At 38.1% G+C, this 17,658-nt stretch overlaps 2 protein-coding genes across 3 annotated transcripts; one reads left to right on the forward strand and one right to left on the reverse strand.

Moving 5' to 3' along the window:
* Window positions 1-5,497: 5,497 nt before the first annotated feature.
* On the forward strand, window positions 5,498-6,631 carry LOC110104490. The gene has a single exon (XM_028696166.1). It carries the CDS (start codon window positions 5,798-5,800, stop codon window positions 6,545-6,547), a length of 750 nt encoding a protein of 249 aa, XP_028551999.1. The 5' UTR covers window positions 5,498-5,797; the 3' UTR covers window positions 6,548-6,631.
* Window positions 6,632-7,483: 852 nt separating this feature from the next.
* Window positions 7,484-17,295, reverse strand: LOC110104478 (probable aminotransferase ACS12). 2 transcript variants are annotated; one of them, XM_020833619.2, is made up of 5 exons: window positions 16,793-17,295; window positions 16,585-16,719; window positions 8,938-9,098; window positions 8,725-8,857; window positions 8,420-8,633 (listed from the first exon to the last, which is right to left on the reverse strand). In XM_020833619.2, the coding sequence occupies exons 1-5, from the start codon at window positions 17,165-17,167 to the stop codon at window positions 8,565-8,567; spliced, it is 873 nt and encodes a 290-aa protein (XP_020689278.1). In that variant the 5' UTR covers window positions 17,168-17,295; the 3' UTR covers window positions 8,420-8,564. The 2 variants fall into 2 exon arrangements, with proteins under 2 accessions (XP_020689277.1, XP_020689278.1); XM_020833618.2 differs by having other exon boundaries at window positions 7,484-8,857; window positions 16,793-17,293.
* Between the last annotated feature and the right edge of the window lie 363 nt (window positions 17,296-17,658).

A 17,658-nucleotide genomic window follows, 5' to 3' on the forward strand; every position in this document is an offset into this window, starting at 1 on the left:
GAACAGTGTTGGTACTGCATATACAACATTTGCTCAAAATCTGTTGGGAGGAAATGGCCCCTTAGTAATTGCTTCATGCGGTGCCATCTCCGCACACTACCCTTTCTTTCTCGCCTCCTAGATTGAATAATTTGTTGCCACCACGCGCTAGCGCCGCCTTTCAATTTGCACGCCACATACTTCACCTGCTTCTCCGGTTCAATCTCCATGTATTCGAAGAAAGTCTCAACAGCCCTCTCCCAATCCAAGAAGTCTTCGATATGCAATTTGCCATCAAAAAAGGGTATGTCTAATTTTACCATAATTCGTCTGGATAACGGTCTCTGGCATTCGGTCGACGTCTTCAGATTAATACCGGCTCCTCTTCTGAATCTGTCAACTCCCCCGATTTGAATTGTTGTAATTCTGCTTCTGAATCTGAATCTATTTGCCCTTGAATTTCTTGTTGCTGCTCTATGTCCGTCACGGGCTCCCGTCTCGCTGTTGGCCTGGTCGCTGGAGCTACCGTTCGAGCATGTATATTCCGATCTAGACAAGCATTAATCAACCTCAATTCTCGGCGCATTTCTCCAAATAAGCAATCCAGACTGTTGGCGATATCCTCGGTTCTTCTCTCTAGTTGACGGTGCTCCGTCCACAGAGCTTCAAGGCCATGATCTTCTCCGGAAGCCACCCGGTTGCTTGCTGGAATAATCCATTGACATGAAAGTTATTCTCAAGATAATATTGGCATGTTTGTTTGGTCGGAAGAACCATAGTTGGACGACGATGATCGAAGGGATTGTAGACTCGAGACTGAGGCCAAAGGAACTTTAGTTGGGAAACAGAGGTCAGATGGACTATAGTCAGACGATGGTGGTCGGAGGGATCGTACTCGAGAAATGCTGTTGGTAGGATCGTAGTTGGCGGGCAATGGAAGTTTGAAGGATCATAATTGGGCGAGGGAGGTTAGAGGGAGTGTAGTCCATGAGCGACTGAGGTTAGAAGGACCATAGTTGGACGATGATGATCGGAGGGAATGTAGTCGAGAGATAGATGTCAGAGGGACCATTATTAGGTGACGAAGTTTAAAGGGATTGTAGTCGGAGGGCGATGAAAGATAGAAGTACTATAGTTAGTGGATGACAAAAGTCAAAAGAACGGTAATCAATGCACAACGAAGGTTTGAAGGACCATAGTCAAACGACTGTGGCCAAAAGACCATAATCAAGCGATAAAGGTTGAAAAGTATCATAGTCATCGTGCGACGGATGTCAGAAGTACTATAGTTGGGTGACTGATCGAGCTCAAAGAATCATAATCGAGTGATGGTGGATAGAGGGATGATAGTCGATAAACAGAGGAGGTCGGAATGACTATAGTCTGCCGGAGATGGATGTGAGGTTTGAAGGATCATAATCAATAATTAAGGTCAAAGGACCGTAGTTGGGCGACTGAGGTTGAAGGATAGCAATCAGGTGACTAAGGTCAAATGACAGTAGTTGGATGACGGTGGTTCGATGGACCATAGTCGATTGTCGACGGAAGTCGAAAGGACCAGAGTTGATAGGCGATGGATCCCAAAAGAATTGTAGACGTGCGACTTAGGTCAAAGGGATCTTAGTCGGGCAATTGAAGTGGATGGAACTGTAGTTTATCAAACGTGGTCTAAGGATCATACTCATGTGACAGTGGTTTAAGGACCGTAGTAGGCAGATAATAGAGGTTGGAAGGGTCGTGATCGGGAAATTGTGGTTTGAGGATCGTGGTCAACGACACGACAAATGTCTGACGATGACGATCGGGTAGTGATAGTCAGGCAGAGGTCCAACTATGATGACCAAGTTAAGGTCCTGGGACGATGGCTAGGTGGACGTCTGACAATGATCAATTAGTAAAAGTATGGCGGTGGCGACCTGACAGTGAGGGTCCATCGATGGTGGTACATAGGTGGACCTCCAAGATTCTTTAAGCTTTAAAGCTTTTTAACCCAAGGTATAAGCCTCCAAAGGTCGCTCTCATTTAGAGAGTGGTGGTTTATTATTGAATTTTGAGAGTAGCATGCTCTGTAAATATAAAGAAGATCTAGAACAAATTCGTAGCACTCTATCGAACAACCCATTCAGCCCCTCAATCATAGAGTGTTCATTCAACAATTTAAATGCCTTAATGATATCATAATTAAGCAAACTTGGGATCGTTGGATTTGTCTCATCAATCCATTCAATTCATTTATAATCATGTCATATTTAGAGATTATTTGTTCGGGGAACCCTGCTTGCCTACTTCCGATGAGTGATGAGACTCAAAGTTTCTCCTGTTCGGTCGATTATGGGCTTGTCGTTGCAACTGGGTTTCCACCTTAAGAGCATAATTCACAGCTTGAGACAACGACCAAACCGAGTTTAATTCAAGTCGATCCTGAATTTTGCTTCTTTCAATTCTCCAATGTACCTTGCGACCAATTGATTATCAGATTCATTGAGGTTATTTTGCGTGCTCAATCGATAAAACTCCTCCGTGCAATCGTTTACCGATCTAGAGCCTTGCGAACAGTGTTGGTACTGCATATACAGCATTTGTTCAAAATATGTTGGGAGGAAATGGCCTCTTAGTAATTGCTTAATGTGGTGCCAGTTGTTGACCTCGATTTTTGTTCGAGTGCCCTCGAATGCATTCAATTGAGCTGAATTGAGTCATGTTAGCCGCGGTGCACTTTCTGTGCGCTTTTCATGCGCTTTCCGTGCGCTTTTTGTGCGCTTTCCATGCGCTTTTCATGCGCTTTCTATATATATATGTCATGGAACATTTGTGCGGTAGAGAGAAAGAGCTTAATATCATAGTTTTGAACGAAGATTCACCACACACACAAATAAAAGGAGAGGGGTGCAAGAGTCAAAATATACACCAAGTGTTTTACGTGAAAAATCTTGAAAATGGGAAAAAGCACGGAGTCTAACTCAACTAAAATGGTTACACTAGTGTTTATTGTTGATTACAAATGATGACCTTCCATGGGGCAAGGCGTTGGTTTGAAGTGGTAAATATATATCATATAGAGCACATTACATGGTGGTTGTTGGAAGAATCTAGTTATATGAAAATTATTTTCAGGAGAGTGTATGCATGTTCAATTAGCTAGAAGGAGTGTAGTCAAGCAATGGTGGTCAGAGGGATCGCAATTAACAGGCGGTGAGAGGTTGGAGGGATTATAATCGGCAGGCGATAGTGATAGGAAGGATCGTAATCGGTGATGACGGTGGTCTTTGAGCAACGGTGGTCTTTGAGCAATGGTGGTCGAAGGGACTATAGTCAACGGTTGATCGATGGTGTGACAATGGTCAAGTGGAAGTCCGACGACAATCGGACGGTTGATAGCAGTCAGGCGGTGGTCCAATGATGGTAGGGCAAAAGTTTGGAGGAAATCAGTGGTCAGGTGGAAGTCCGACTGTGGACGACAGTCGGGCAGTGGTTCGACAATGGTTGGGTGGAAGGTCAGTAGTGGTGGAAGGCCGATAGTGGTCGGAGGCTGAGTGGAAGTTTGATAGCGCTCGACGACCTGATGGTAGTCATGCGATGGACGTGGGGAATTCCAACGACGGTCTGGAAGAATTTTGGTGACAGTCAATGGCCTGGTGATGGTCCAACAATGGTTGGGTGAAAATTCTGCCGGAGAGAGTGGCCAGGCGATGGTTCCGCGACGATCGATGGAGATTCGCTGGTGGTAGTGCTGAAGCTCTTGAAGCCTCATAGCTCTCTCCAATCCCCAACCAAACGATTCCCTCTCATGTAGAGTGTGAGGATCTATTTATAGATTTTTGTGAGTATAGCACAACCCGTAAATATGGAGAAGATCCAAAATAGGTTCGAAATGTTCCATCGAATGGCCCATATTGATTCCCCTAATCATAGAGCATTTTTTAAGTGTTTAAGTGCCTTAACAATGTTGAAATTTAGCGATCTTGGGCTCATTGGATTCGTCTCATTGAGCCGCTCGATTTGATTATAAGCATGCCATATTTTGATATCATTTTATCATCCAATTAATGTTTTGAACCTTTCAAATACGCTTCACTCTTAATTCAAACCCATTTGGGCTCGGATTGAACGAATTTTTGTGTCGTTGGGTTCGTCGTTTCGAGATGTTCAGTTTGATTATAAGTTTGTTGAAATTTGAGTTCAGATGGCCTCAAATTTAATTTTAAAAGTTTCCGACATGAATATGTCTCTAGCCTTGTGCTGCATCAAGTCGATTTTCAATGACATATCAGTTGTCACCCTATTTTTAGAAGTCTGAATCTTCCAGTGTTAAAAATATATTTATAATTTTAGCATTTCGCCAATGCTAATCAAAGCAAAAAATTCAAAAAAAAAAAATTATGCTCCAAAATATATTAAGTTACTTGAAATGGATTGTATAGGATCCGATGGGTTCCGAAAATATCAAAATTGAGTTTGAAATATTGAAAAAAATGGTTCCAAGGACAAAAAAACATCCAAATAAGACTTTCCGGGATATAAAAAATAAATAAATAAATAAACAATATTAATTATAAACAAACAGATAAAATATCTGTAATAATTAATTAAAATTTTCGATAAATATATATTATTTTATTGTAGATGCTCCGACAAAGAAGCAAAACATGACCGAGGTTGCTCCTCGTCTCAATCAACCCCAAGCAATCCGAATCTTGGTGAAATCTGTTATTGAGTTGGTGAGAGAAAGCAAACAACTTTCAAGCAGTACTGTCTTCGATCTGAAGTGAAATATTGTTAACATTGTCGTCGGCATTGTTTGCGACTTTCTTTTTTTAGAATATCGTTATCAATGATTCAAAATTCAGTTATTTCTCCTCTTTCCTGTTGCATATAATAAATTAATGTACCGAACCTTGTACTGGGGTTAGGGCTGCAACCGAATTGGGCCAAGCCAGAGGCTACTTAAGCTTAGCTCAAGCTCTTATGATAGTATTCAGGTCTTGAATTTGATTCATTTTATGATTATGAAGCTTTAAACGAGCGTGCTCAATTTGGCCTCGGAGTGTTGGGCTATGTGGAAGTGCATGTTGCTGATGTGGTGACATTCGGATTTGGATGGCATTTTGACGGCTGAGCTTATGGTGTGTTTCCTGCTTGCTGTGGATATCCTTGGATTTGATGGATGCAGATTGCTATCCTTTTGGTTGTTTCGGGGTCCTTCGGCAGGCTTTGGTTTTTTGTTTATTCTCTTTTTTAATTGTAATTTGTAGATCCAATAGCTCTTAGGTTTATTTTAAAGGCTGTATTTTTAGATAAGCTTATGGATCTTTAAGACCTCGTAATTCCCCTTTTATTCTACGCGTAAGTCCCTCCACCGATTTTATAAAAAAAAAAAAAAAAAAAAGCAAATGAGTCAAATCATTAGTATATTAGACTTAGGCTATGCTCTAGCATACCACCCCAACAAATAATTTTATAAATCAAATAATACACAAGTTTTTCCACTTAATGGAGAGTACTTCGATGTGTATAAACCTCCAATATCAAAGAATAAATAAAAAATCGATCATTTCCCCTTCTACCTAATCAATTAAAAAAATGTTTGCAAAGATCTACTAAGGTTATTTATTTGGGCAATGAGAATTTGTTCAAGCAAAAGATGCCGAAGGCCTTCTTCTATCACTACTGAAAGGAAAAGTGGTTGAACCATAACAACCTGTAACAGGAGCAGCTTATCCCCTTTCTCCTAATCCACACACTCTCTCCTACATATAGCTAATGCCGCTTCCAATGGAAACACATTCATTGAAAAGCTACTGACCACCATAACTGAACGATGGGATATGAAAACTTCATCTCAAGTTCTCATCAACGACGCTATGGAAGCCAACCAATTTCAGTTCCATTCCTTTGGGAACAGAAGCCAGGCATGCCAAAGACAGATTGGAATGCAAAGCCAATCCCTTTCTTTGCAACAAAATTTTCTAAAGCAAAGCCAGTATCTTCAAGTGAAACAGCCATTATACCACTCAGCCTTGTTATCTCAGTTCCTTTCCAGTGGGAGGAGAAGCCTGGGAAGCCATTACTAATGGATAAGAACCCTGGCTCTGCCGTTCTTCCAGCACCATTTCCCTCCTGCAATCCCTTCATTAATGAGGCCGAAAATGTCTTCGATGGTTTTGCTTTTCATGGAAGTTCGAATGAGAGTGACTCCAACCAAACCGAGAGCTGGTACTCTGTTTCTGGAAGAGATTGTCAAAGTGACTCGAGAAGCTCAGCAATGGATAACGGTGAGATAAAGATAACTCCTTCCTGGATTTCCTTTGCCTACAACATATTTCTAAAGCAAGTTTTCTGTGGATTCTATGAGCGTAATTCTGCTAATCGTTCGGTTTTAGCAGAATTGGAAGTGAAGAGCTGTAACACAAACCGCAGTCACCTGGTGAAGAGAACATTGACTCTTGGGGAGCTCATTCTGCTGAGCCGCAGGCTGAGCTGCCCAAAAAATGCTGTATATGTCGGAGAACAAAGATTATTCTCAATGGTGAAGCCTGCCTTGCACGAAATTTTCTTTTCACCCAATTAAAACACAGCTACCATCAGGACAAATTATTAGGTGCGGACATCGGACAGAAAGAATCGTCCGATTTTCTCTCTGTCTGCAATCAAAGCATAGTCAAAACGCAACTGCTATAATAACTGTACTTTGATTGCACTTTTACTGTAGACAAAAAAAAAACGAACGATTCTCTTCGTCTGATGTCCGCACCTAATAATTTATCATAAATCAAAGTATTAAAATAAATAATATACACAGTAAAATTCTTAGGTATTTATATATCTAACACATAAATATTTATATTTATTTAAATAATACTTAAATTTCTAAATCACATTAAAACTATCATTTATACTAATTTATTTAAAATAAAACACTCATTTTCATGCATAAATTTTAATGTGATTTGAATATTAAAATGATATATAAATAAATATAAAGATTTAAACATTAGATATATAAATGGATAAAAAATTTATGATATGTACAAAAACACCCATAAAAAAGAGAAATTATTCTATGCAGAGCAAGAACACAGCTCTACATTCGGAGGCAAATCAGGTGCAGTCACATCAGCGGTACCGAGCCGCAGAACACAACAAAGGGATAACGTGACGCATTCTGATTGGTCTTCGGACGACGTTCGGAATCCGCACAGAACAATTAATCCCTAAAAAGATACTCAAGTATACAATGGTAGTAAAGAGCATGACAACCATTATTTAACGACTACCCGGGTAATGTTCAATGGTTAGATGATGATGAATAGTTTTTGAAGCTTGCAGAACATGTGCAGAGGAATCAAGAATATAATCTTCTATAACTCACCCTATAGTTATTTAGCATGGGCACTAGCAAAACCTTCAGGCGACCAAAATATCAACTGGGTGGATTAGATTTTAGACACAATTAATGAAACCAGTTCAACTCAGAAAGATTTGCTCAAACCTTTTAAACATATCTAATAAAATGCCAGTTCTCATCTTCATATGCCAGAAATAGAAAACTATATTTCCACGAGCATTCAAGTCTTTATAAAGAGAACCCCCATGATTCTGGATCCATCAAACTGAACACAATAAATTTCCTAACGATAAAAAATTATTATATTGCAGGAACTCATCAGGAGGGGCCTCTTTGCATGCTTTTCATTCGGAACAAATGTCCAGAAAAAGCAATTTGTTCATCAAAAGTAAGGCTGCAGTCGCATATAGCCCTGTGGTCTGTGACAGGGTACTTTGATGTGAATGGTAACATTGTACCTTGGGAAGATTATTCTGTGTGGAACGTGTTTGGAGGCGAATCCGGACATGCCACATCACCGGGGGCCGGTGCATCCGGTGACGTGGCGCGTCCGGATTCGCTTCCGAACATGTTCGGATTCCGCACAGAATAATTTCTCCGTAAAAAGGCCTACTCAAAGCCTACTTTGTTAGTGTCTACCCTTATCAATGAATGTATCTTAAATGTAGCTTGTTATTTCAATGAGTAGCTTTATGGTCTTTCAGAACTTTACTAATTCGGTTCATAACCAAAGGAACATCCCTTTCAGTCACTGTAGTAAAGCAGCACCTAAACCACCCAGGTTCAATACAGTGACATGAAGCTCCCGGTGTGAGAACGACCTTGGCCACATTCAGAATATTTTCCCAAAGTTCAAGCTCGCCTTTTACACTGTAGGACTTTAGGAACTTACTCATGTCTACCCAACAGTAAAATCCCCCGCTACTCTTGAAACACTCAACGCCGAGCTGCTTTAGTCCCTCAACAAAAAGTGCATGCATTTGCGCAAGTCTCTCCCTATTTACTTTCAAATATTCCTCTACGAATTTAGTATCTGAAAGCATTGAAACAAGCAGGTGTTGAGTGGGAAGTGAAATGGAAGAGAACCTTGTTAGCTTTGACGCAGCTGCGATGACATTTTCATTATAGGAATAGATGGCTCCCACCCTAAATCCTGGAAGAGAAAGATCTTTGGACAGTCCGTATATTATATGAACCCTGCTGTTGTCAAAAACCCCTGTATCCAGAAGTTCAGCTATGCTCACAAATTCCTCAGTCCCATAGGTTGAACCAGCATATACTTCATCTGAAATAAGATGGAGGTTTTTATCTGTAACAAAGCTTAGGAGATCATATAGTGTTTCCCGATGCAATATATTGCCTACAGGATTCGAAGGGTTACTTAAAAGAACAGCACGAACTTTTATTCCTCTCTTTTTTGCTTGTTTGTATTCCCTTTCAAGTGCAGCTATACTTAAACTGAAGTTGTTTGAGCTTCGACAGTGAACTGGTATTAGCTCAATGCCTGTTCGTAATTTTATATCCCGATCAAATCTAGAAAATGTAACGCCATTAGATGAATTTGAAGTTTTTTAGAAAGAAAAGAAATTCTCTGTAAGGTAAGAGAAAATCACCCTGGATAATACGGGGAAGGAACAAGGAATGCATTTCCTGGATCTGCAAGACAGAAGCTAAGTGCCTCAATTGCAGGAGTTGCACCAGCTGTTAGTATGATCTGGGCTGGATTAAATGAAACAGATCCTCGCATGATTTTACTCATGAATCCAGCCATTACCTGATACAGCAAAAGATACTTTAATAGGCAAAAAATTTGATAGGAAATAAGCATCCACAAGCAGAAAAACTGCTGTTTACAGCAGAAAAACAGCAACAATGCAGCAGAAAACTTGATAAAAGTGATGAAATTAGAGAGAAAACACTTGGATTCCACAAGTAGAAAGAGAAAAACAGCACATGATACAAATTTCTTCAATTCGAGGAGGAAACAACTCTCCAAATCTCTAGCCAAGAGACTAGAGCCCAAGCACCAAAGAAGATCACAAATTCAGATTTTCAATTCAAGATGAAAACCTAACCCTAACCAAAGTGACTAATTAAAGCAAAGAGGACAATTACAAATTTCCTAAACAGCCCTTAATTCAAATTTCCCTCCCAAAATTTAATTAAGAAGTGGGTCCCATAGCTCCAGCCGCCCCCTCTCTCTTCTTCCTTGTTTTGCCTGCCCCCTTGGTTTGCAGTTTGTAACAGTGTACCGGTTCAGGATGAACCAGTTCAACCGGCCCCTGGGCCGGCCTAACAAAATTCAAGATGAAGTTTTAAAGTAGAACATTCTTCGTGATACAAGCAAAGCGTGTATGAACATACACACAAACAAACACCCATGCATGCAAAAGCACATCTGCCCACAAACACACTTGTATTAGCATACGAAACACAAACATGCATGCCTAAAGCTTGGAGACAAGCACATGGATTCTGGTCCAGGCATATACTCCTGCGCGTGCCTATGGGGATATTAATGCACAAAACATGTGTGAATGTCTTTGTCTATGTGGATATGTAACTATATTTCTATGTATACAAATAAACATAACTTTTAAACCTATCATACAGGATAAAATATAAAAGGAAAGTTTATTCCCTTATGATGCCAGTTTCTTCACTTAGAACCATCTGATCAAACATAACACAATGTTTTCGAAAAGTCACTATGACACTTTTTTTTTTTTCGAATTGAAGTAAAAGCTCATGTAAAATGATTTGAAGCTTTTAGATGTGTTTGAAGTTGTGTGAAAACTAAGAAGTAAAAGGAGCTAGCTTTGAAGCTTGAGAAGATTAAACTTCAACTCTACATATAATGGAAAAAAAAAACTTCAATTCTACATATAATGAATAAAACATATCTATACCTCAAGTTTGGTGCATCTATCACCAAATATTGGACACAATTTCGTCTAATTGTTTAGTTCTTTATGGAATCTAAATGCAAAAGGCAGCAGATGAATCAATAGAATCAATGTGGTGTGGTAAAAAAGAAACGAGAGATAGACCAAAGGTGAGATGATTAAAATATATGCAAAAAATACTACTAGAGTAGAATAGAGCCAAGTCATCATCTAGCAGTGATGACGACATCGGAGATCAACGGCTACGATTTTTTTAGTTATTTATTTATATGTTTTTGTATAGTTTATTTTATATTGTTGTTTTCCCCTTTTTACCCTTATGGGTGGTCATGTAGTGTTGTAGCCTTAAGGGCATTTTAGTCTTTGTTATTTTTCTTTACATGAGGCCTATTTATAGGCTAACTTTCTTGTATTGAGGGATGATGAATTTTGAATGAAAATTTGGCTACTTAAAGATGCATTCCTGGTTATAAGATGAATTTGTGAACTTTGAGTCCATTTGAATAAAGGTAAAATATATTGCATTGTATGTACTTTTATAGGAACAAAATTTCACTCAAGTTCACATCTAAAATTTTACAACTATTTATGGCTATGAGCAACTTAAAGATGCACCCCAGTTATAACCAATTTACAAAATTTAAACCTTTTCGAATAAAGGTAGAATTTTTGGCATAGTATTCTATTTTTATTCTTAACTTCACTTTTGGCATATGTTTTAAGGCATTGAAAATGTAGCCAGGGAATTGTTAAATTCAATTCATATATTTTAATTTGTTTTAATTAGCTTTATACTGTTCAATAATTATACCTCCTAACCATCTGAATACCATAAACAATAAGTAACTATAAATTCACAAAGTTAAAATTTAGATTTGACGAGGGGTTAAACTGTCAAATCTTAAAATCCAGCTTTGACTTTGAATTATGGAGGTCAACATTAGAGTCTAAAAGTTTTCATTTGAATAGATATAAAACTGAATACATGGAGTGTAATTTTATTAGTAATAGATCTAATGGGAGAATTCTCACTTTGAGCAATCAAGTCATTAATAAGAATACATGTTTTAGATATCTTGGGTCTATTGTTCAAAGTGATAGTGAAATAGATGGGGATGTTATTAGTAAAATTCTAGTTAGATGGTTGAAGTGGAGGAAAGCATTGGGCCTGTTGAGTGATAGAAAAGTACCCCTCATATTTAAGGGAAAATTTTATAATGGTGGTGAGACCTGTAATGCTTTATGACATAGAATGTTGGTCTATAAAAGAGAAGCATAAAATTAAGTTAAATATTACAGAGATGAGGATGTTCAGATGTATGAGTGGCTTCACTCTTAGAGACAGAATGTGAAACGAGTATATATGTGAAAAGGTTGGAGTAGCTCCAGTGGCATATAAGATTAGAGAGATTTGTCTTAGATGGTTTGGTCAAATAAAACATCAGCCTTTGATGACCCGGTTATGAGAATAGATGTATTAGATTTGACCTATGTTAAGAAAAGTAGAGGTATATCTAAAAAGACTTGGTTAGAAAATATTAAAAATGATATTTTTTTATTAGATTTAAATGAGAATTTAATTCTTAACATAACGCAAAGGAGAAATCAGATTTATGTAGCTGACCCCACACAGTGGGTTAAAGGCCTGATGATGTTGTTATTATAGTATGTTATTGTTATTGTAAGGGGTTAAACTGTTGACTTTGCCCCTTGCTTTTTAAATATTTATTGAGAATAAAAGATTACATCCTCTCATCATCAATTCATCATTAACTCGTTCAATATATGATTTTATGAGGTTTTCTATTTGTTGTGCATCTAGCTTTAACGGACGATTCAAGATACATGAGAAATAGCTGTATAAATTAGGTATTTATCTTTGAAAGCACAGATAAACAACAAACTTTTTATTTGAGATCCGTCAGCCATTTAATCCTGTATATTCCTTGATTTATATTTGAAGCACAATAATACCATCATGAATGACTGAAGATTGGATATTGAACGGAAAAATTTTCCATTTGATTATGTAGCAATAGATGAGAGTGGAGGATCTACATTTTGAATAGAATAAGTTAAGTATTTTGAACAGGGTGAATGCAAGATTCACAATGAACTCAAGAGAAGAAAATTATTCTTCCTAAAGAAAGATGTGGGGTCTAAAAATTTCGCCCCCCCAGCCTGTCCGCAGACCCCTTTCTTTTTTTTTTCTTCGGGTCATCAAATAGAGTTTTAACACTTAAGTTATGAGGTAAATTTTTAGAAGGCAAATTAGGTTTTGAATAAGTATTACCCAAAGATTTTGCCATCATTTTGCGAGGACTTTGTGATATGAGTTCAAGTTTCCTATAGGCGCAAGCCCCTATAGTTAATTACCCCTCTCGATAGCGAGAGAGAACTTCTGATTAAGGCTAGTCGTCAAAAAGATACATAGAGATATGTGGTATACGGTGTATGGTAGAAGTATGGGTTTAGTTTTGGGATTTAATATTTAAAATAGAAAATTTCACCATCTTCCACTTAAAGCAGATGGTAGGGGGAATAATGATGGACTCGATCAAAGATCCCATGGTTCTGTCATCACAGATCATTATAGTCCCTGGTCTACATAGTTAGAGGAGGTAATCGACCCAACCTGACAGAAGGATCCTTGTCGGATGCCATGGGTTGCACTGTCTAAGGGAATCTTATAGACATAGGGTGAATATTTGTCTAAGGGGACAAATTTGAATCTACCTTAGCAAGCAGAGGGCTTTGTGCCTATTAATTATATCATATTGGTTCATATCTCAAGGATTTAAAGTCATTGGGAAACATATGGGCTAATACCGTAATTGTAATACAACGAAGTCGTTGGACCAAGCAACTAAGTCAAAGAATCGCAGTCTGTTGACCCTATACATTAAACCACATGCAAAAGGACAAAACCAGGGACTCAAGAAACACGTGCGTCGACATGACACACCACTTGAAGGAGAATTTAGTGGACTACGGCTATTTGAACTTGTCGAGTCATATAAGCCTTCGTGCTTCTTACAGTCCCTACTTATGGGTTGACGAAATGGGGGTTTCTCTACTACGATTCTCGTTATCGGGAGGGGTAATTAACTATAGGGGCTTGCGCCTATAGGAAACCAGAACTCAGATCATAAAGTCCTCACAAAATGAGGGCGAAATCTCTGGGTAGTGTCTTATCTACAAACCCATCTGCCTTCCAAAATTTACCTCGGAACTTAGTTCGTTAAAACTCCCTCGCCGAATAAGAAAAGCGAGTGGAGGCCGAGGCCGAATTTTCGGAGCCCACATGCCCATTCAAACTTTAAGCTTCAGGCTATTGAAGGACTTGTGCCGCTCTAGCTCGATTGGTTGAAGTGTGTAGTCATGAAAATATTCTTTCTTGGCATTTGAAGCCTTGGAATATTGGAGAAGGTGGTGTACTGAATTCTTGGAAGATCACCTGCATATAAGTTGATAGAGGAAATTGTTGTTTCCTCCTACTTGAAGGAATATTCGTTTTTGATAATTTTAAATATTTATTTAGGGATATTGGCGTGTAGCATGATATCAATCAAAATAAATATTTAAAATATCTCATGCCTTATGGGGAGGATCAAATAAGTTTTGTAATTTGGGATTTTAAATATTTATTTGATTATTTTGGCATGCGGCGTGATGCCAACCCAAATAAATTTTTAAAGTGCCCCATCTCGCGAAAAAATTTTTAATGAATTTTTGAAATGCATTCATATAACACAAGAGAATTTCAAAATATACGGTGTATATGTTGATGAGCATACATGAAGTACCTAGTACGTTAGATACATAATTTTCAAGTACAAGATTTTCTAGAGGGGACTCTTATGCGTGGTATTTCTTCAGGTATTGACCGCTGATCGGCAGCATAGGCCTCTGACTATGCAGGCCTATAAGTTGAAAAGCTCCTCCCTAGTACACCTTCTCGATGATGAAGGGGCCTCACAGTTGGATATAAATTTGCCACTGATTTTTTGGTGTGGGATGATTGGCTTAGTTAACACCAAGACCAATTCCTCTTCTTGAAAGGCTCGATGACGCACCATCTGATCAAAGGACTTCGTCATCCTTGCTTAGGGGTGCAAACGAGTCAAGTTGAGCTCGAGTCGGAGGGTGTTTGAGCCCGACTTGTCTATCAAATATCGAGCTCAAACTCGAGCTCGAACTCGAGTCGAGCTCAAAAGTCGAGCTCGAGCTCGACTCGCAACACATAAACGAGCAATCGAGCTGCTCGTCAAGTTGCAAGTCAAATCGTTCCGTTCGATTTCCCGCTCTCAATTCACAGTTTGCTGCCCGATTTTTTGGCCAACGTGCTAATGCAGTGGTTTATCCTCGGCACAAGGAAGCATAACCTGCCATTTTCCTGTGGATAAAAAAAAAGTAACTTGTATTTTTTATCCTTTCTTGTATAAAGCATTTAACTTGACATGACAACAGCTTTTCTTGGAAACATAATTGTGCTGGAGTAATTAGTGCTTTATGCAACTTTTTGGGAACCATTAAAGATTGAAATCTAATAAAAATGGGAAACTATACCTATAGATTTTTTTTTAAAAATAAATGTAGCGTTTTATTATTTTAATATTTAAATTTAATAAAAATAATAGTTATTTAATTTTTAAAAAAAATCTTAAAATAATTCGAGCTGGCTCGCAAGTTCACGAGTCGAGCCAAATCAAGCTCGAACTCGAGCTGGACTCGTGAGTTCAATAAGCTCGACTCGCGAGCCCATAAATGCGTCGAGTTCGAGCTGACTCGGCTCACTTATAGCCCTATCCTTGCTCGATAGATTTCAAAGTTCTGTTGAGCTTGGAGCCTGATTTCATTGAGTGCATCGAGCTCTTCAATTCTCAGTCGAGCATGCTAATCATGGGAAGAACGTGCTAAATAGCTACCCGAAGTGACGGTAGCTCAATTTCCAATGGCATCATTGCGTTAACCCCGAACACCAGTGCATAGGGAGTGGCATTGGTTCAAGTTCATAGACCTTACAAACCTCTTGAAAAACCATAAAAAAACCTATAGATTCCAAAATACGTTGCACATAGTTCCTAAGTCAATTTTCTATCATAATATGATTGTATTATAGAATTGGATTAATTTCAACACATTCTTAGATTGTTGAAGTATTGATAAATTTTTCTTTCTGATGTGTTATTTTTAAAATAGTGTGCACCATACCATGTGCAATAACATCATCCTCTATAGCTCTAAAAGACTCTTGCACCATAATGCACTATTCATTATAGATAATTTTGCTCAAATTTAAACAGCCCAACTTTAAAATGTAAACATGGCATACTTCACAATGAATGTTGCAAAGGCACAAATCACTGATAATTCATGCTAGTTAAGTTTCACAAAACACATCTACTTGGATCCTTCAAAGTTATCAAACACAAATGGTTATAATTACTGAATTTAATATGCTACATCATTAGGATATGAAATACAATATAATTTGAATAAATTACACTATTAAAGTTATGGGGTGTATCCATGGTTATATTTTTTTAAAGTTGCCCTTTTTTTCAGAAACATAAATAAGAATTAACAAACATCACCTATCTAATAATTCAATTTCAAAATAATCACACTTTTTCCTTAATAATATAAATTTTGAAAATTGAAAACCATAAATAGAAATTAAGAAACGAAGGTTAAGGAATTTGTATAGAAGTTCATAACATTTTCCCTCTTGATAAAAACGACCTCAACAACCAGCTATAAATTTGACATCTTACCTTTATGTACTTTGGCCAACCAAAAATAAAAACCTTGAGAGCCTATATCTCAATTAATACAATCCTAATCGTGTACTAGGATTTGAGCAACCCTATTAGCTTTTATTTTAAATCTTGCAAAGAATTAAAGCTCACGCTTAAGTAAGCAACTCTGGAAATTACATGCTTCAGATTTGAAATATTGCATAATTTGTGTTTAGGCTTTATATTATATGTTTCGGTCTCTAAAACCCTAGCAGTTTCAGCCAGTGTTTTTTCCGAACGAGTTCCATTTAAAAACCTTTTGCAAATCCTTGATACTTAATCATCTGGACACTTAATAACAAATCTGAAGTGCAATCAGCGCATGGGAATCCCTAGATATCAAGCAAGCAGATAAAAAAAGATTAATGGCACAAGTTCCCTCCATACCTAAAACTATACAATTTCAAAATGGGTATTGCACGTTCTTGAACTAGTGGTTTATGCTATATTTATGAAGACAACGGTGTGTTGTGAATTAATATGAGCAGAAGATGGAATATAGTTTTAGATTGAAAATACAATATAGAAATTCGAAACATAGCATGCTACTTGCCATTTTCAAATCCATCAATCCACCGAGGGGCTCATAGGTAGCCAAGCCACAAATGCTCAAATCTCCCCGCTTCTCACCAAGCAAAGATTTCTGTAGGTTAGCTGCGAGCCATTCTTCGATAAGATCCAAGGAAAGCTGACCAAGATTAAAAAAAAAAACTAATAAATGCGTACGATACTAAAAAAAATAATAAAGCCAAATAGATTACATGGTTCTCAGACAACCCAAGCTGAATGATTCCATCAGGATTAGAGGTTGGATGGTACGGATCCTCCAACCATTTCTTCCACCCGGTGTAGTAAGCTGAATCGCTGGCCCTAGCTATGGCCGTAGCCCGCGATGAAACCGGCGCGGGACGAATAGAACCTCGAGTCGGAAGACTAGTGCGGGAAGAGTTCCTTGGAATTCCGGTTAACTCCGGCAAATTAGCCGTAGAGGCGGATGGCGAATCAGGAGGTGGAGAGGAGCGGTTGCGCTTGAGGTAGAACTGGAAGAAATAGAGGAGTGCACAAGGAATTAGAGAGCCAAGGATTAAGCCTCCTCTGCCTTGCACGATACCTTGGAGTGGTACGATGATCCTCATGGCTGCTCCACTTCCGGCACTGGAAGCCGCCGCCTCGGGCTTATCGTCACCGGAGCTACGGTCATCAAGGTACAACGATTGGACAGGAGCAGATTTATAGGAAATCGACGGATCGAACGTTGCTAGAAGATAGTATTTGTGTGGATTTTAGGAGAAGTACTCGATCTTAGTTCATTTTAAAAGGATTTAAATAAATACCATTTTAAATCAATATGTAAAATTTTAATATTTTATATCTATCATCTATAGATTAAATATAGATTTAAACCTATAATATTAAAATTTATAGTATAATATAATATAGATGATGGGAATGAAATATAGGAATTATATATTTACAGGGGCGGATCCAGCTTCTTTTTTTAGGGTGGGCAAAAAATTTTTTTTTTGTGGGGGATGAGCAAAAATGCTTAGGATTGATTAAATGAGGGCAAAAAAATTTTTTGAGAGGGGGCAAAATACCCAAAATACTCAAAATATTTCAAAATATC

The sequence above is a fragment of the Dendrobium catenatum genome, unplaced genomic scaffold (genome assembly GCF_001605985.2).
Source record: "Dendrobium catenatum unplaced genomic scaffold, ASM160598v2 fragScaff_scaffold_80, whole genome shotgun sequence".
Classification (NCBI taxonomy): Eukaryota; Viridiplantae; Streptophyta; class Magnoliopsida; order Asparagales; family Orchidaceae; genus Dendrobium; species Dendrobium catenatum.

Coding starts and splice junctions, on each gene's coding strand:
- LOC110104490 (XM_028696166.1), top strand. CDS start 5,798: ATGGGATATGAAAACTTCATCTCAAGTTCTCATCAACGACGCTATGGA.
- LOC110104478 (XM_020833618.2), bottom strand. CDS start 17,167: ATGAGGATCATCGTACCACTCCAAGGTATCGTGCAAGGCAGAGGAGGC. Junction 16,720..16,792: donor TTGGGTTGTCTGAGAACCAT/GTAATCTATTTG, acceptor AATCTTGGTCAG/CTTTCCTTGGATCTTATCGA. Junction 9,099..16,584: donor GATTGATGGATTTGAAAATG/GCAAGTAGCATG, acceptor TTGCTGTATCAG/GTAATGGCTGGATTCATGAG.